The 20,861-nt window shown below is 38.6% G+C and overlaps 1 protein-coding gene across 1 annotated transcript in view; it reads left to right on the top strand.

Moving 5' to 3' along the window:
• LOC126419763 (cubilin-like) overlaps positions 1 to 20,861 on the top strand; it is a 753,686-nt gene that overhangs the window by 316,844 nt on the left and 415,981 nt on the right. The window contains exon 30 of the mRNA XM_050086938.1: positions 10,737 to 10,918. Within this exon, the coding sequence (XP_049942895.1) occupies positions 10,737 to 10,918 (182 nt within the window). The remainder of the gene's footprint in view (positions 1 to 10,736; positions 10,919 to 20,861) is intronic.

Genomic DNA, 20,861 nt, shown 5'->3' with positions numbered 1-20,861 from the left:
CAAAGATACAGAAACATACATTGGAAGATCGTGCCTGCCACAACAGTGAGAAAATGACAAAATAGTAGTTAATTCCGAAAATAAAAGCAAAGCAGCCTGGAAGACTGTTAAACAAGAAACAGATTCACAATAACTTACAGATAAAAGACAGCACTAGATCAATAAATGATTCACAGAAACTATCAAATTCTGCAAGTGAATCAATGGAAAGTCCAGGGTGGAATAACAACATAGACTGCTACCACAGAGAGGTGGTGTTGAGACATGGGAATGCAAATTGAAAATACAGCTAAAGTATTATGCTTTCAGACATAAATTCTTCCAAAATAGAAAATGCACACTTTTACACAAACATAACTCCCACACACATGGCCACCATCTCTGGGCACTGGAGTCCAACAGTGGGCTGTGTGTGTGTGTGTGTGTGTGTGTGTGTGTGTGTGTGTGTGTGTGTGTGTGTTGTGCTTGAGGAATTGTGTGTGTGTGCGTGTTTTCTATTTCAGAGGAAGGACTTTGTCCAAAGGTTAATGTTGTAGCAGTCTTTTTCATTATGCTTTCTGTGACTCAGTGCCTCCTCCATTTGTTGAGGAGCAATCTAAATTCTAAATTTTGTGAATTCAAATTTTTCACATATAGCAAAGAAACTATGACAAAAATTCTAAAATCAAATGTTGTTCCAGTGCCAAATACGTTGATGTTACCCATTGCAGAGTATGTAAGTCACAGAAATGGGGCAAACATTAAAAATGAGAAGTCAGCAGGCATAGATGAAGTGCCACTCTGTGTACTTCAAGAATGCATAGGCAGATATAATCCCCACTAAGTGGCATAATAAGTGAATTCTTCAATTCCAGTAACTTGCCATAGCATCTGAAACTGTTAAGGATTGTGCCTCTAGTAAAGAAAGGTCATGCAGAAGATATGAACAACTACAAGCCCGTTTCTCTGTTGTCATCATTCTCAAAAATAAAAGAACCAATTATGAAAGACAGTCTAATGAAATACTTGAATAAATATAAAATCCTCAGTGAAGCACAGTTCTTTTCCTGAAGTAAAAAAAAAAAAAAAAAAGAGTATAGAACCTGACTAGAGTTTACAAAAATGGTAGCTGATGCACTAGACAATAATGAATGTGTCACAGGCATATTTTTAGATGTAAAACTATGAAAAGCCTTTGATACTCATGACCTAAACATTCTACTAAGAAAAACCAGAATCATTAGCAATAAAAGAAATTGTCAATGATGGGTTCTGATCATACCTAGAAAACAGTATACAAAGAATAAAGGTAGTACAGGCTTCAAATACAGTAAAATTTTTAATGAAATGTGTTTTAAATCCCAAGTATATTAACTTAATAGTTCCTTAGGGCCAATATTGTTTTTGTTCTACATCAGTGACTTTCTTGACAATCAAACAATGGAAAACCAGGATGGAATGTAACAATGTGTGATAAGGAAAGTTGCTACTCACCGTATAGCAAAGATGCTGAGGTGCAGATAGGCACAACAAAAAGACTGTCACAAATATACCTTTTAGCCAGTAAGGCCTCTGTCAAAATTAGACAATAAACACACACATACACACATGCATACACAACTTACACACATATGACTGCAGTCTCAGGCAACTGAGGCCACACTGCCTGGCACTGGAAGTGTGGCCTCAGTTGCTTGAGACTGTAGTCATATGTGTGTAAGTTGTGTATGCATGTGTGTATGTGTGTGTTTGTTGTCTGATTTTGATGAAAGCCTACCTGGCTGAAAGTTATGTTTGTGACAGTCTTTTTGTTGTGCCTATCTGCAAACTCAGCATCTCCGCTATATGGCGAGTAGCAACTTTAATTTCCACAATATTGTTATTTTCCTGATAATGTTAGACATGGGAAAAAGTTCTTTTTGCCGATTGCAGCAACATTGTAATCACAGATAAAACCCCGGAAATGGAACTGTAAAGGATGTTTCCAATTTGTCATCATGCAATAAACTTACACTGAACAAACAGTAAGTGTCAACTTCAGTGTAAAGGAGAAATACAATACTGTAAAGTTAAATGTGGATGAAACTTTCATAGACAGTATACCAAACACAAAAGTTTTAGGAGTCAGTATTAACTGACACCTGAGGTGGATTAACCACACAAATACACCAGCAAAGAAAATGTCATCAGTGTATAATAGGCACTGCCTCTTTTTTTTTTTTTTTTTTTTTTTTGGGCGTCCCACACACAAACCACAAACACTGTCTTCAAACTGCAGAAAGGGCCATTATAATAATAACTAAAAGTAGTAACTGAGCTCCTCATATAAATCTCAGTAAAAATTTCATTTTGCCCTCTAACTACAACAGAAACGAATGTATGAGAAGCACTAAATGTGACGGAAAGGTGCCTAGTTAGAAGTATACAGTGATTTTGTCACTTCAGCCAGTAGTTTTCAGATGGAAAGTTACGTTAAGAATGGCATGGTGGTGAAACAGAATTTACAGGTACTATTAAAACTCTTTACATCTGTACCTACATACATATTTAGCAAGCCACTGTATGGTACATTGGAGAGGATACCTTGCACCACCGCTAGTCATTGCCTTTCCCATTCCAAATGCAAATACAGTGAGGGAATAAAATGACTGTCTGTATGCCTCCGTATGGGCCATACAATTTATCTTATCTTGTATGTTGGGGTAGTAGAAATGTCATGCAGTCTGTAGAAAATACTGGTTCTCTAAATTTTCTCAATAGTGTTTTGCAGAAAGAATGTCGTCTTCCTTTCAGGAACTCCCATCATTGTTCAGGAAACATCTCGAAAATACTCTGTGTCGATTGAACATACTGGTAACAAATCTAGCAGCATGCTTCTGAGGAGCTTCAGTGTTTTCCTTTAATCTTACTTGGAGGGGATCACAAACACTCAAGCAGTACTCATGAATGGGTCACGCTAGTGTTCTGTATGTGGTCTCCTTTATAAATGAGCTACACTTTCCTAGACATCCCACAATAAAATGATGTAGACCATTTGCCTTCCCTACAACCGACCCTACGTGCTTGTTCCATTTCATATCGTTTTGCAAAATTACACCTAGATGATGATGATGACCTAGATATGTAACTTTGCAAAGGAAATCAGTGTATTGTATAGATGTCTGTGAACAGAGCAATGGAGAAATTATGATATAACCCTGTTCTTTTGTGGATTAATCTGTATATATTGATATTACTTTGTTATGCAGCAGAACGATTAATGTCACTGATTTTTGTTTAAAGTAACAGAGAACTATTACTGTGTGAGAAATTCAGATAGTACTACAGATTGGAATACATTCAGTATACTAATTTCTTTTATGGTGAGTTACATTTTTTCACATGGCTTATCAAGCCAATGGCAGCCCGGCATCTCTTGCCACATGTTTCACAAGTATATGTAGCTGCTGAGCCAGGAGCAGTGGTAGCATTGCAAAGCTTTTTCTGCCTTAATCTATTTAACAAGCCTTCATCATGCTTCGACATTCCAGATGATATATCATTGCGCCTCTCTGGTCTCATGCTAGCCCGTGCCTCCCACCTGTTGGTGTTGATGCCAAAGCTCTCCATATCTCATTTAAAGGAGTCTTTGAACCTGAATACAGGACATCCTTCTGGTCTTTTGGCCATAGAAATGTTCCCAAGCATCACTTCATGTGGTAATCTCTCAGGATCCATACAGTAGATGTGTCTCAGTCAGCTTTAAGGTAGCTGAAATGATGTTGCAGTTAGTTTTAGACAGTACTGCTTCATTGGTCACTTTATCCTTCCATGTTACTCCGAAGATAGCTCTCAGGCACTGCATGTACAAAGAATTAAGATAATGTTCTTGTTTGGCAAAAGTAGTCCATGTCTTTGATGGATACAAAAGGAAGCTGAGGATGCAAGTTTGATATACAAGAATTTTGGTGGCCAAAGGGAGTTTGTCGTTTTGCCAAACACATGTAGAGAGCTTGTCAAAAGTTATCACAACTCTTCCAATGCCAGCATCAATCTCCTTGTCAACAGACATGTTTGATTCAATAGTGGATCCAAGGTAGCAGAAGTTATCCACGACCTGCCTAGTAGTTACATCTAATGTGATATTTGACTGTGTGTTAGCACCCTGAACCATAATTATGGTCTTTCTACTGGTTACAATCTTCAAGAATAGGTGGCATGCCTGACTAAATCTTGATACTAGGGAAAGCCTTCTATCTTTCCTAGTATGCATGTGTACTCTAACATTGCAATTCTCAAAAGCACTTGGAGGGGAAAAAAAAAAAAAAAAAAAAAAAAAAAAAAAAAAAAAAAAAAAAAAAAAAAAAAAAAAATCTGGACAGCAAAGTTCATGGACATTCAGTTTTTTCCAATTTTTTCCCTGCCTACTGATGGTGTCAAGGGCTTTGCTGAGATTGACGAAAGCCACATATAATGGCAGGATAAGTTGCTGAAGTACCCAAAGCTACTGAAGAAATGTTGACCTCTTCTGAGTATAGGTTATCATAGTGGTGCACCCATCTATCTAGCTACTGGTTTTTATCATTGACTGGGTCACCATTAACATCTTTTATTGCAGAGTACATCCTGCTTGTTGGCCCTATGGCCATTCTGGTGGCTTGATACATGCCATGGAAATCTCCTTTGTCACGGCAGATCTGACTAGATTTGCAAAGGCTGGTCCATTATCTGTTTGCACAGTGAGAAGAAACTTGGTGCATATCTGCTTTGCAGCCCTTGTACGTGGCTATTGATCATTGGTCTTTAAGATTATTCATAAGCTGTGTATGAGCATTGTGTTTCTTGTCTATATATGGGCACGGCTCCCTTTCACATACAGCAAACCAGTCACTGAAAATGAGTCTTACCCGGCTTTCCAAATGTTCTAATAGCTGTTTGCATAATATTTTCTTTAGTTAGATTCCACATGTTTTCGGTGCTCTGCACAGTTATCAAGGACTCACGATTCAGTTTTGTCTGAATATCTTCTCTGAGCTTTTTATGTAGTGCATCATCTTCAATGGCATTGGTGTTGATCTTCATTCATCGACAAATGCTCTGAGCTGAGTGAATCATCTTTGGTGTGAACCATGATTTGGTCTTAACTAAAGAGTGATCAGTTTCACAGTCAGCACTGTGATATGTGTAGGGACATGACGTAGGTCACATCTTCTGGTTATGATGAAGTCAGTTTGATGACAATGGCCTGAATATTAGTGTTTCCACGTTACTTTGGGCATGGCTATGTTCTGGAAGTAAGGGTTGGTGATGTAGTGCGAAAGAGAGCTGCAAAGCTCTAGCAGTCACTGACCATTCTCATTCATATTTCCAGTGCTGTGTGGTCTTTGATTTCAGGTGGCACTTTCACAGTGGGAGCATATGCTGAGATTAATGTGATCGGGCCTGAAGTTGTCCTTGATCTTAAAATTGTTTAATCATTAAAAAATAGATTTTGGTTGTTCGCAGCAGCTAAGGAGACTGTTTTGCACTGCAAAGTCAACTCCATGCTCACATCTTTCTTCAATTACTCTCCCTTTCCAGAAAAAGGTCTAATTATCTCGACTCAGGCTGCCTTTTCCTGAGAGACAAGTTTTCTGTAATGCAGCCACATCAATGTGAAGACGCAGCAGTTCTCTGTCAATTATGGCTGTTTTACCGACTACAGGGGCTGCATCTGTAGGAGTGTCACGTCTGGGTAACATAGTTCTGACACTCCAAGTGGCAAATTGTGTTATTGAGTTGTTGGTTTTGTTCATATGAGCTACTTTATTGTTGTTTTTCCCAGGTGCCTCAGTAACCCACCTTGTATCAAGCACTCCGAGATGCTTTCTGCTCCATACACCCATAGAAGCGCAAGGTGGGAGATGAGCTAGTATCTTTTTGACTGGGGGCTGCCCAGCTCGAGGCGGGTGGTAACCTGTTAATTAGCTGCAATCCTTCTTCGCATCAGCTGCTGTATGGGACTTCACCCACAACCTCAGACTAGAGTCCTGCATCAAGCCCCACAGAACTGGGATGAGAGAGATAGGAAACTGATATCCACTGTTGGGCCTTGAAAGCTAATACCTTTGGGCTTAAAAAAAAAAAAAAATTCCAATGGAGGCCGACAGGAAAGAAAGCAGGAAAGGTCTGACAGAAGTAAGAGGTAGTAGTGTCAGACACTGCTCAGGGCCCTGCGGATGCCATCTGTGAACTTCTAGATGAAGTCCCTTGGTGAAGTGTGCTTCATAGAAAAAGTATCTGCTGGCCTACTGATCCTTAGATTGAATGTTAATCTTCACATTTGTTCAAAAAATGGCTCTGAGCACTATGCGACTTAACTTCGGAGGTCGTCAGTCACCTAGAACTTAGAACTAATTAAACCTAACTAACCCAAGGACATCACACACATCCATGCCTGAGGCAGGATTCGAACCTGTGGCCATAGCGGTCACTCAGTTCCAGACTGTAGCGCCTAGAACCGCACAGCCACTCCGGCTGGCTTCACATTTGTTAACATTTGCCTTTCTATGTTCTTTTAATTTTACAAACATTTAAGCTATTTGAAATAGCTTAAGATGGCTCTGTTAAAGATGCAACATCATCTAATGGATTTGGCATCCACAAATTTCTCCACATTCTTTCAGAACTACCCTCTTAACCCTTCTCAATCTGAGGCCTCTGTGCAGACTTATGGCCTTTCATTCCAGTTGTTAGAACATAGAGACATAGAACTTCAACTGCAGACTTACATCTACCCACAATCTTCCTGCTTCTGTTTCTTCCCTCTCCACTGTTCACCTCCATATTAATTCAAGGCTTGTCTCTCTGTTGTATGTTATTTGCAAAGCATGTATCCAGCCCATTTCTATTTTCTAATCTTTATCTGTAAATCCACAGACTTCACTTTTACATGATTCCACAGCTATTCATTGGAAATTACATTCAGCCAAAATACACTCAGGATTCTTCAAAACCACCAATTTGTAAACGTCAGTATTTCTTGGTGATTAATTTTGTCATCTTCCAGGTTTCACATCTGTTCAGTAACACTGATTTTACATTGCTGCTGAACATTCAGGAAAATCTTTTCCATCCAGATGAGATCCAGTTTGATGAAGGCTATGTTTGCTTTCTTGATGCTGCTGGAGGCATCCTCCTCAATTGTCCTAATGCTTCTGAGATATGTGAAGTCATCAGCCTCCTTACATTCCTTCCATTCATTGAGAACTTCCTATCAATTGTTGTATTTAGTCATAGAAATTTGGTCTTTCTTACATTTATAGACAACCCAACTCATCCCATCACTTCCTACAAATCGTTCAGTTTGTCATTCATGTGCCTGAATACTTGAGACAGGAGACATACATCATTGGTAAAATCTATGTCGTCTAGTTGATCTGTGATTCTTCAGTTTATTCCCCTTCTTTGTCTTCATTTGTGTTTCTCTTCGCTTCACCTATCACATTCAAGAAGGTAGATGGAGAGAGTATACATCCCTGTTTTACCCCAGACCTCATGCTAATGGGTGATATCAGGTTCCCTTTGTACTTTACTTCACAGGAGTATCTATGCATGCAGCTTCAGAGATGGTCCTTAAGCCTATTTAAGATGATTCATGACAGCTCTTTTCTAGGAATGGATGACAACATGAATCCTTTCCAGTTATTGCAATTTTGTCATCTACCTTCTTTGGATGTTTACTGCGATTCCTATCTTCTATTCTTCTGGCATTTTTCTCTGCTCCAGATCTGGTGTCTTTGATACCTATTCTTTCAGAAGTTCTGGCAGAATACTGTCTGACCCCAGAGCCTTGCCACATTCTATTTGCTTTAGGGTGACTCTGGTCTCCTCTCTGTTAGGTAGTGCACCCTTTATCCTTGCAAGTCTCATGTTGTTCTTTCTCTATCTGCACCTCTCTATTTAGTACATCTTCAAATGTCCTTCAGTTTTTCAGTTGCATTGATCAGCTGGGTTCCTGCCTTGTTTTTCACTGGCAGTATTTTGGACCCTTCTTCATTCCTAGCATTCTTGTGGCCTGGTAAAGCTCTTTTATGTCTCCTTTTCTTGCAGCCTGTCTATATCCTTTGGTCTACTCTTATACTCCTGTCATCTCTTGATTAACTCTGGTATATTCTTCATAGAGCTCAGTTTGCCTCCTGTGTGTAGTTTACTACATTCATTTTTGCTTTCAAATTTTTTCTTTCTCCCTCTTTCTTCCATGTCTCCTCACTCATTCAGTCTTTTTCGCCTCACTCATTCAGTCTTTTCCTTTTCTGTCTCTGGACCCAATTGTCTTTTCGGCAGTTTCAAGAATTGTTCTCATGACTTTCTGCTGATGCTCTTGTATTCCATCCTCCACTCCGTTGAGTGCTTTGTACCTATTTTGCAGTTCTAGTCTAAATTCCTGTTTGATCTTAGGGTCCTTTAGCTTTGAGGTATCAAACCGCTTCTTTAGGATATCAAGTTTCTTCTTTGAATCTAAGATTTTCAAACACATTTGGGCTAGTATCTAACAGTGCTCACTGCCTATGTCAGCTCCCCTTTTATTTCTAATGCCCAGATAAGCTCTTCCCCATTTCTCACTTATAGCTAAGTAGTCGATCTGATTCTGCATCTTGTGGTCAGTCAGCACCCAGAAGACGATATGACATTTTTCTGTGGAAACACATTCCACCTGTGGCTAATTCATTGCTTGTGCACAGCTCCTTAAACTATTCACCATTTGCATTAGTCTCTCCAATTCTGTGTCTTTCCATTATGGGCTCCACTCTCTCAATCCTTCTCACTCTCTGCCCTCTGTGCTAAAGATAAAAGTTATTGGCTTGCGCCAATCCTATATCAGACAGTTCATTGTAAAAAATTTGTTGAAATATTTGTATAGTATTAGCTTACACTGAGATATGTACTGTATGCATACATCTCTTCAGATATACAGGGTGAAAAGTATTTAAACGGACAAACTCTGGGGGGTTGTAGGCGACATCAAAACAAATATTTTTCCCTAATGTCATTTTCTCCTATGAGGATTATTTAAACTGGTAGAGGCCATATTACGCTCTTCAGTTGTTAGAGCCCATATTATGATCTTCAGTTGTTAGAGGGTGTATTACACTCTCCAGTTGTAGGTAACTGCTGCCCACCAGTGTAGTAGTGCATTGTCTGTGTTTACTAATGGAGCGATACACCTAGAGTGAGTACACTGATATGGTTGGTGCATACTACGTAGCGCACTACAATGGATGAGCTGCACAGTGGGTTTATCAACAACAATATCCTAATCGCCGTATCCTGCATCATACGATCTTTGCTGCTGTGTACCAACATCTGCGTGAGACCGGGTCATTTAGCAGATTACCTGGACAGGGCCACCATTGCACGGTATGAACGCTGCAATTTGAGGAAGCTGTCTTGCAGCATGTTGAGCGGGATCCTTCAATCAGCAATCATGCAATGCACGTAACATGGGGACAAATCAGACGAATGTAAGAACAATCCTTCGAGAGCAATTTTTATGTGCATTTCACTTACAGCATGTCCACAACCTGGAACCAGTTGATTATCCACCCAGAGCACAATTTTCACGGTGGGACCTGGAACAGTGTGAAATGTATCCTACATTTCCATCCTCTGTGTTATTTACCGATGTAGCAACAATTGGGCATGATGGAGTCATCAGCATGCATGGTTCGCATGTTTGGAGTGAGGATAACCCACATGCCACAGTAACTAGCACTCATCACATGCGGTTCTTCGTTAATGTGCGGCTCAGTGTTGTTGAGGACTGTTTAATTGGGCCGTATCTGCTACCTAGGCTGTTAAATGGTATGCACTATTACAATTTTCTCACCAGAGCGTTGCCAGAATTGCTGGAAGACGTCCCGCTCCCTACAAGACAACGCATGTGGTTCCAACATGTCGGGGCGCCAGCACATTTCAGTCGTGTTGTGCATCGATTCCTGAACCGACGGTTCCCAGAAACGTGGATTGGCAGATGTAGTCCTGTACCATGGCCTGCTCAATCCCCAGATATGTCCCTTCTGGACTTGTTTGTGTGGGGAGAGATGCAAAACCTTGTTTATACAACTCCTGTTGCATCAGAAGAGGATCTGGTTGCCCAGATAGTAGCAGCAGCAGGAACAATTCAGGATACTCCTGGGGTTTTTGCGCATGTCACACAGAACATGATCCGATGGTTCAACCTTTGTTTACGTGTCAATGGAGGTGTTTTTGAAAATTTACTGTAATTGAAATTGGGTTGTGTTAATGTGTTGCCTCTTGGTCGTAAAAAAATGGAAAAGTGTTTGTTGGTTTAGTTAATTTGCCACCAGAGAAATCTTCCTCTACAGGTTTAAATATTCCTCATAGGAAAAAATGACATTAGGGAAAAATATTTGTTTTGATGTCCCCTACAACCTCCAGAGTTTGTTGGTTTAAATACTTTTCACCCTGTTTAATCATCCAATTTTCTTAAATGAAACAGTTTTCAATAAGGCAATATAGCGGTTTGTTTTTCACACTGCTTCACCAAATAAGACAGTAATGGGGTTACAGATATTCAGAGAAAGCTGATCATAGATGTAATTACAAGGAAATTAAGTTGTTTATGGAGACCAGAATGAAGCACACAGTAGAAGATTTAAATTAATTATTCATATTAAATTACTTGTATTTCTTTGGCCTTCATCACATATACACCATTGTGTAATAGCATAATTACAACTAATATTTTCTTTTGTGCTTTTTGTAAATGTTTAAAGGATGTGGTGGCCATCTGGAGCGACCTTTTGGAGAATTTACATCTCCTTCATATCCTAATCACTACCCAGATAATGTTCTATGTGAGTGGCTCATCACTGTTGAATGGGGCAATAGTGTACAACTCACCATTGAAGACTTCAGTATGGAACGCACCCCAGACTGCGGTTTGGATTCACTCACGGTATTGTGACACTGTTTGTCTCAGCCAAATAAAATTATTGATGAAAAATATTTGAGTCTGTATACTTAATCTCTATTTTCTGTGTGTGCCTGTCTACTTGTGTCTTTATCTTATCCTGTCGTTTGGTGCTACCCATGCATTTTGTGCAGTTTTGTCACTTGTGTTGTATTTGATTCTAATATTGGATTTGAAGTGAAACATGATGGATTAAAGTATTTGTATAAAGAACTACTCATGTTAGTTGTTACCCTTTCTTTATTGTGCTTTCTCTTTACTTTTGACTTCTTCTTGCCTGGTTTTCCCATCTCTACCCACATCTTTTTCATTTATTCTTTAGTACATTGGGTTTTCAGATCTTGTAAGTTCTATCACATCTTTGTTCAGTTAGCAGCTGTTTTCTTCCTCTCATGTAGTTTTGTTTTGGCCTGTTCTTTTCTGTATGAATGAAATGTATGTTCTTGTTTGATTTGACTGGGCAGTTCAGCTGGCATTCTGGGAGTTGGCACCAGCAAAATGTATTTAATTTATTTTAATTTAATTTGTCAGGTTCTGTTGAAAGGTGTGGGCCAGTTATGGTCATTGAATCAGTCACTACATAAGTAAGTGAAAGCTGATCTGAAAATTTAAAAATCAGAAAACATACTGTGAAAATTAAGAGAAAAAACACAAAAATCCTTAGAATAGGATATGTACATGTACATAGTAAATAATATATTACAGTGTGAGCCCTGAATCTACTGTGAGGATCTGTTGTACAGTATAAAAGGACTATGCCAGAAGGAAGCTTTTCTGTTTAGTTTTCAAAATCTTTAGTCTATCATGCAAATTTGTCAGTTCTACTGGAAGCATATTGAAAGTGAAATTTTCTGGTATTGCACAACTTTGGATGTATTGATATAAGAAATATTATTTGTAGAAACTATTTATCTGTCTAGTGTTCACTGACTGATAGTGACAGTCTGTATTATTGACCACAAATTCCATGAGAGACAATGCTTATCTAAATGGTTAACACTCAGAAGACCAGTTATTTAGAAGAATTATGGGCCTAGAAAACAAGCCATTTATGCCACAATTGAAAGTATTACTGACACATTTGTGTTTTATATTACTTAGAGGGTAATACACACAAAAAAGACCATGCTTCAAGGTTTAGTTTTCATATTTACTTTAGGTCTTTGATAGGTTACAAATTTTAAAATAACGATAACAGAAAGTATAATTATTATTTGGAAAGAAAGTGTGAGGTGTGTTATTGAGCAATTTCATATGTGTTTTGCTTTTGTATGGAAAAGTCGGTAGGATTCTGGCATGCAGAGAGGTATGTTGCTCTCTAGAGAACAATAGTTTGATTCTTTCCTGTGCTTGTTTTGCCAGTTGTCTCATTTTCACCAAACAAATCTTGCAAACCAGTGTTGGATGCTGCCTCATCATGAGAGTCATCTGTAAAAAAGACAAGACAAAGGCAAATAAATCAGAATTAAGCTGTAGTTATAGCATCAGTATCTCTAGCAACAATGTTAGTGGTGAAAAATTGTAGCAGGCTGCAGTTTACCTAAATATGAATATTCTTCAGACTATTTCCACTCATATATTTCTCTCTCCAATCCAGAATCATTGAATTCTTCCTCTTGAGCTTCCAAAATTAATTGTTCAATCAACAAACATGACTGTCATATTTGTTTCAGAATTAACAGTAAACAGTGAAACCTGATGAGTACATGCATGAAACTGACAACAATGTGATCACCCAACTGCTCAGCCAGTTGTGGCAGCAGCTGTTCACTGCTGTTTCTTTCAAAATAATTGTAGAAATTGACAACAGAAGAAAACACTTGTCAAGGTACAGATAGCGAGATGTCCGTACATTGTTCTCATAAGAAATGAGTTCAGGTTTTGACTGATAGGTGGCTCGTGCATTGAGAAAATCTCAGTGTGAGCTATACAGTCTTATGAACATAGTGTTGTGGCTTGAGCTGTGCTCGGGCTTGGTCACCAAAGTCTTAACCTAAAATTCCAAGGAGCTGCAGCAGTGGCCTTCACAAAGTTATTGATGTGGCGCTGCAGATAGGCCTGATTGCCGTTTTCTGGTGTAAGAATATTCTTTGTGAATGCATATAGTGTTGTCTCAGAATATGATACTGCAGGATGTAATAGAATGAAAGTAAGCAAAGTAAACAAACTTTTACTTTTCATCAGAGGCAGTAATGATTGTGCAAATAGTAAACTTAAAGAGCATTTAATGACTCTGAATATCATACTTGAAAGAGAGCTTTTCATCTATTGTCAGTCCCAAGAGTTTTAAGTGTTTCAATTACACTAATTATTTGTTCACCTTCTCACAATAACATTTGTTATTACTGCGTGCACTGTGTTTTATTGTTGTTAAGTGTCAATCTGTTTTCCGTGAGCTACAAGCCAATATTATCCACCATCCATCTGTACAATCTGCATCTACATCTACATGTATGTGATTACTCTGCTATTCACAATAAAGTGCCTGGCAGAAGGTTCAATGAAGCACCTTCAAGCTGTCTCTCTACCGTTCCACTCTCGAACAGCACCCGGGAAAAATGAGCACTTAAATTTTTCTGTGTGAGCCCTGATTTCTCTCATTTTATCATGATCATTTCTTCCTATGTAGGTGGGTGGCAACAGAATGTTTTCACAAACGGAGGAGAAAACAACGAAAAACGCCTTTGTTTTAATGATTGTCACTCCAATTCATGTATCATATCTGTGACACTATCTCCCCTATTTTGCAATAATACAAAATGAGCTGCCCTTCTTTGTACTTTTTCAATGTCATCCGTCAGTCCCACCTGATGCGGATCCCACACCACACCACAATACTCCAGAATAGGGTGGACAAGTGTGGTGTAAGCAGTCTCTTTCGTAGACCTGTTGCACCTTCTAAGTGTTCTACAAATGAATCGCAGTCTTTGGTTTGCTCTACCCACAATATTATCTATGTGATTGTTCCAATTTAGGTTATTTGTAATTGTAATTCCTAAGTACTTAGCTGAATTTACAGCCTTCAGATTTGTGTGACTTATTCGGTAGTCGAAATTTAGCTGATGTCTTTTAGTACTCATGTGAATAACTTCACACTTTTCTTTATTCATGGTTAATTGTCACTTTTCACACCATACAGATATCTTATCTAAATCATTTTGCAAGTCATTTTGATCATCTGATGACTTTACAAGACAGTAAATGACAGAATCATCTGCAAACAATCTAAGGTGGCTACTCAGATTGTCTCCTATGTTGTTAATATTGATCAGGAACAATAGAGGGCCTATAACACTTCCTTGGGGAAGGCCGGATATTACTTCTGGTTTACTCGATGGCTTTCCATCTATTACTACGAACTGTGACCTTTCTGACAAGAAATCACGAATCCAGTCACACAACTGAGGCAATACTCCATAGGCATGCAGTTTGGTTTGAAGATGCTTGTGAGGAATGGTGTCGAAAGCCTTCTGGAAATCTAAAAATATGGAATCAATTTGGCATCCCCTGTCAATAGCACTTATTACTTCATGAATATAAGGAGCTAGTTGTGTTTCACAAGTTTGATATTTTCTGAATCCGTGCTGACTATGTATGAATAAATCATTTTCTTCAAGGTACTTCATAATGTTCGACTACAGTATACGTCACAAAACCCTACTGCAAATTGACGTTAGTGATATAGGCCTGTAATTCAGCGGATTACTTCTACTTCCCTTTTTGGGTATTGGTGTGACTTGAGTAATTTTCCAGTCTTTAGGTACAGATCTTTCTGTGAGTAAGTTGTTGTATATAATTGCTAAATACAGAGCTATTTTATCAGCACACTCTGAGAGGAACCTGACTGGTATACAATCTGGACTGGAGGTTTTGCCTTTATTAAGTGATTTAAGCTGTTTTGTTACACCGAGGATATCTACTTCTATGTTTCTCATTGTGGCAGTTGTTCTTGACTGGAATTCAGGAATATTTACTTCGTCTTCTTTGGTGAAGGAGTTTCAGAAAACCGTGTATAATAACTCTGCTTTAGTGGCACTGTCATCAGTAACTTCACCATTGTAATCACTCAGTGAAGGTATTGATTGCGTCTTGCCACTGGTGTGATTTATGTATGACCAGAATCTCTTTGGGTTTTCTGCCAGATTTCATTGTAGAAATTATTAAAAGCATCTCGTATTGGAAGTATGTACTATATTTCAAACTTCTGTAAAACTTTGCCAATCTTGGGGATTTTGCATTCTTTTAAATTTGGCTTGCTTTTTTCATTGTTTCTGCAACAATGATCTGACCCATTTTGTGTACCATGGGGGATCAGTACCATCACTTATTAATTTATGTGGTATATATCTCTCAGTTGCTGTATATACTATCTCTTTGAAAACATTCCACAACTTTTCTACACTTACATGATCAAATCGGAAAGTGAAGACTGTATCTTAAAAAGGCATTAAGAGCATTTTTATCAGCTTTTTTAAATAGATATACTTTGTGTTTCTTTTTGACGGTTGTAGGTGTTATGGTATTCAGTCTAGCAGCAACTGCCTTGTGGTCGCTAATCCCTGTAATCGTCACAATACTCCCTATTTGTCCAGGATTATTTGTTGCTAAAAGGTCAAGTATGCTTTCGCAACCATTTACACTTCAAGTGGGCTCATGAACTAATTGTTCAAAATAATTTTCTGAGAAAGCATTCAGTACAATTTTGGATGACGTTTTATGCCTGCCGCCGGCTTTAAATGTATAATTTTTCCAGCCTATGGAGGGTAGGTTGAAGACAACACCAACTATAATTGTATGAGCGGGGTACTTACTGGAAATGAAACTCAAGTTTTCTTTGAACTGTTCCGCAACTATATCTTCTGAGTCGGGGGTCAGTAAAATGATCCAATTTAATAGATTGTCAGGTATAACCTCTTCCCATACTATTTCACACAAACTATCTACTTCAATTTTGCTACAAGGCAAACTACCTCTGACAGCAATAAATACTCCACCTGAATGAAATTTTTACTCTCAGCAGAATTTGTGCTGATATGAAGCTTTCTGGCAGTTTAAAACTGTGTGCCAGACTGAGACTCAAACTCAAGAGCTTTGACTTTGGTAGGCAGGTGCTCTACCGACTGATTATGAGATACACAAGCATGACTCACAACTCATCCTCACACCTTTACTTCCACCTGGAGAAAAGGATATTGTGGAGGCAGGCTTTTGCCATAGCCTAGGGGATGTTTCCAGAATGAAATTTTCACTCTGAAACAGTCTGAGCTGATGTGAAACTTCCTAGCAGATTAAAATTGTATGCCGGACCAAGGTACTGGTGAAAGTAAATCTGGAAGAATGGGTTGTGAGCCTTGCTTGGGTAGCTCAGTCAGTACAGCACTTGCGCGCAAAAGGCAAAGGTCCTGAGTTTGAGTCTCAGTCTGTCACATAGTTTTAAGCTGTCACTCCACTACAGAGTGAAAATTTCATTCTGGAAACATACCCCAGGCTGTGGCTAAGCCATGTCTCCACAGTATCCATTCTTGCAGGAGTGCTAGTCTTGTAAGTTTTGCAGAAGAGCTTCTGTGAAGTTTGGGAGGTAGGAGATGAGGTGAGGTACTCTGAATATCTGCTGACATCAGCTAGTGAGATCACATTTTGTGAGCTATGATTGACTTACAAAAACACATCACAATCTGTTTCAGTGCATTGGAAACTACCGTATTTACTCGGATCTAAGCCGCACTTTTTTTCCGGTTTTCGTAATCCAAAAAACCGCCTGCGGCTTAGAATCGAATGCAAAGCAAGCGGAAGTTATGAAAAATGTTTGTACGTGCTGCCACAACTAACTTCTGCCGTCGAATATATGTAGCGCTACGCAGGCATGCTTTGTAGGCACAAAGATAAATACTGGCCCCAAAACCTCTGCGTCAGTAAATAAATTTTTTTAAAAAAAGTGGAAGACGAGCTTTTTTTCTCCGCCGCGAGTTTCGACCACTGAATTTTCATACATTATCCAATGAAGTAAATACAAATTCCGTATTGTTCATCTTCGAATGTAGCACAATTTCAGTGTACTACGAAAATCTGACTGGCAAGACTGTTTGGGATGTTTGTCAATATGGCCAACTCTAAGTTCTGAATTTTTTCCTACCTGTGAGAAGAGATGGTTGCTAATAGGAACCTGATGAAATTTGAATCACATACAGTATTCTCTTCACCATAAGAATAATACAAATATAAATATTTTGCCATGTATTCTTTCGTGTTTGCTGCTATCTCCTTTAAATCCTGTCTGCCTAATAAACTACGAAACTAGAGTGAGACAACAGCAAATGCGGAAGAATATACGTATCGTGTCATGTTTATATTCGTATTATTCTTATGCCTAATAGTGACACTGCCAGAAATGAAGCACGGCAAGTGACTAGATTTTTAAATCTAAGATGACTCTAATTTCTGTGCAGAATTTGATGTAATAAAGAAGCGGCCGCAAAGATTTTCAAACGGAGAAAAATTTTCGCCTAACTCTCGTTCAGAACATGTTCTATCATACGCAGTCTATTATTTGATTCTTGTTGATCATTATCAAAGAAAGCAGCAGTGTAAGTAACAACAAATAGCAGTCTCTTGCCATTGTTTCGCTAATGAGACGATTCCTCTCTCTCCCTTTTTTTTTTTTTTGTTTTTTTTTTTTTTTTTCAATTGTACGCGGCGGTAGCGCGCACAAAAGCAAGCCATGCCACGACCCGCGACAGGCCGTAAACACGCACTATCAGAATACGACAACCAACGCATGACACAGTGCAGTAATGCGTTTTCAGCTTAAGAGTGACGCAAATACCTATAACAAAGAAAACGGCATTTATCAGATCAAAGCAAAATAAGCAATTGATTCAAACCAGACGAAGCATGTGAAAAAGGAAGGGTATCCGTATAAATACGGACGGAGCGCCTGACGCATAGCAATGGCTACGTGGTAAAGCTTAACTGCTAAGCTTACGACTCGAACCAAACTACTGTAGCTGTATCGTCATTCATTCGACCTAAATTGTGTCTCATATTACAATGGACCAACTTTGTTTCGATTGGAGGTGCGGCCTAAAACTTTTCTCTCCCCTTGAATTTCGAGTCTCAGATTTCAGGTGCGGCTTAGATTCGGGAAATTTTTTTTTTTTCCTTTATTTCGAGTCTCATTTTTCAGGTGCGGCTTAGATTCGAGTGCGGCTTAGATTCGAGTAAATACGGTAACATGTTGTGGTTGGTGTAATTTGAATTTATACTTTTGTAATACAAAAGGATGCCACTTACATGTTGCTGTGCATCAGAGATCTTTCCAAAACACATCCCAACTAAAATGCTGGGAGCTCTATATTGGTGTATAAAACCTTAACCATTCAAAGGATTGATAAGTGTTACAGTTCCAAGAGAAAGTATACTCCTGGTAAAATGTGTGTTTTTAACCAGGAATTCCCTGGGAATCTGGTAAGTTTTTCGTTATCCTTGTATATACCCTGAATTATGCGTGCACTGACAATGCCTTACACAACACAACAGATGTTCACTTTCAATTCAGTTCATTTAAATACCCTATTTGCTAACTCATTGACATTACATTACCTGTTTTTCAAAGTGACACTTTCATCATTTGCAATTGGACAAATTTTGAAAACAATTTTGAATCACCAGATTTAAATAAATGGCACACCATTAACATAAAGGGAGAGTTTCAGTGAGTACAGATATCGATAAAACTAACTAACTTTTACATAAACTGGTCACATGGTAAAATACATAAACTGGTCACATGGTAAAAATTTCATGGAGCCGCTTCATCTAAATTAATAACATTTGTCACAAAATGCATGAAAAGCTTCAGTAGTAACCAAGCAAAAGAGGATCGGAACAATGGAAACACAGTACACTCTCTGTGCTTAGCTTGCAGAATTTATCTGTCATGTATTGTCAGCACAAACGTGTAAGTCTCTGAAGTAGTTGCTTTTTCCAACACCTGCATGCAGTTTCCTGTTCTCGTTACAAGCATTTTCTGACGTTCACATCTAGATAAACAACTTTGACGTTAATATACCATTCTGTAAGACTACTGGGAGATCCAACGGATTGTCTGGCTGCCTGTATTGCTGTTGTTCATTTAACACTACTTGGGAGGCACATGTAATCATCGTAAATAAAGTAAACAAAGGGAGAAAGATCAACAGTAAATTTCTCCAAGAATCAGATGTGTAGCAGTACTCTTTAACTTCTACCTACATGAACTTTCTGACAGTTTGTCCAGAAAGTTCTGCTATGCCTACGACCTAGTTCTTGTCATACAACATAAAGTACTGGATCCGACAGAAGGAGTGCTGGTCACAGTCATATCTGTGGGAGGCTTATTTCAAAATCTGAAGCCTCAAATCTAGTCCAAACAAAACAATGATGTCTTGCTTCATTTTGAATAATTATCTGATGAAAATGAACATGAACATAAGCTTCAGAGAGAGAGAGTTATTCATTGTAAATGGAACTCAAAATATCTAGGTGTCATCTTCAACCTTTCATCTTTCAAGCAACACCTTCTGAACCTAGCTCAGAAATTGAAGACTTATAACAACATCCTCCATCATTAATTTGGAACTATCCAGGGATCCTCAGCAACTACGCTGCATTCTTCAGACTTTGATTTGGTGTATGCAAGTGGTGAATATTGTGCATTTGTGTGGATGAACAGACACCATACAAAGCTTATCAATACCCAACCGAATACTGCCATACATATAATATCTGGTGCTATCAGAGCTACACCGGTTCATTGGATTCCACTGTTAACCTGTATTATGCCATCTGATTTGCGCAAGCGTAGTGCTCTTATGAGAGAATACAAAAAGATCTCCAGAAATCCTAAACCATACACATATAAGGAACTGTGACGTTAAAATCTTAAAAGGCTGCAATCACAACATCCTACTCCACATGATGCTTCTGTCATGGTTACGAGAGGTCTTAAATCTCTCAAAGAATGGGAAGATTGGTGTGAAGCAGTAACAGACGCGCACCTGCATAACTTTGTCTCAGGCACTAAGCTCCCAAGTGGGTTTCACAAGACTGAATTGCCCCAAATTGTATCCAAATGACCCGTGGCAGGTGCAGCGATATATTCCACAAGTGGAACAAGCTACCCAATCAGAATTGTGACAACAGACCTTCCCACCAGACTATACATCACATTTTCAGTGACAGTCAGATTCAAGCATGGCAATGTGAAGATTTCCTGTTAAGAACACCAAAGGCTGTGCACTGGATTGTAAAACTAGACTCTCAGTTGTGAAATACATGTGTCCTTTGAAATTATTTGCTGACTGTGAATTCTTGGCATCAGCTGTATTCGGTACAGAGCTACTACCCAAAGATACAGAGATACTACCCATTAGTGTCATATGAAAATTTGTGCCAGACCAGGACTCGAACCAACGTAAATGTTCATATCTCATTATTGAGTAATAGGTCTGTACCCAATACAGCCGATGTCAAGGAATTTGCAGTCAGCAAATTAATTTTGAAAAATTTGGACACCTGTGGATTGTCAAAAGTGTCTGTTATTTCAGACATGCATGTAAACATGTAACCTTGTGAAGCACATTGTTTCTCATTTGTACTTATGTAAATATCTCTGTGTATATCTTGACAATTCAGTGTGTTAGCCTGATGCTAAATAATAGTAACAATAGTAATAATAATTTAATATACCAAAGAAAATAATCAGTTTTTGAAAATATAATGTAACTGGATAGATAAAAATGTACTAACCAAATGGCAGCAAGAGAACGCACACATATAGACTTTAAGGGTATTTTTAAGCTCCTTCTTCTGGTAGATGGGTTGAAGGGAAAGATAGAGGGATGAAGGAAAAGGAGTGACGATATTTGATAAATGGGAAATGTTTGGAAAA

The sequence above is a fragment of the Schistocerca serialis genome, chromosome 9 (genome assembly GCF_023864345.2).
Source record: "Schistocerca serialis cubense isolate TAMUIC-IGC-003099 chromosome 9, iqSchSeri2.2, whole genome shotgun sequence".
NCBI classification, from domain to species: Eukaryota; Metazoa; Arthropoda; class Insecta; order Orthoptera; family Acrididae; genus Schistocerca; species Schistocerca serialis.
The sequence above is the reverse complement of the archived record's forward strand: the minus strand, read 5'-3'. Positions and strand labels throughout refer to the sequence as shown.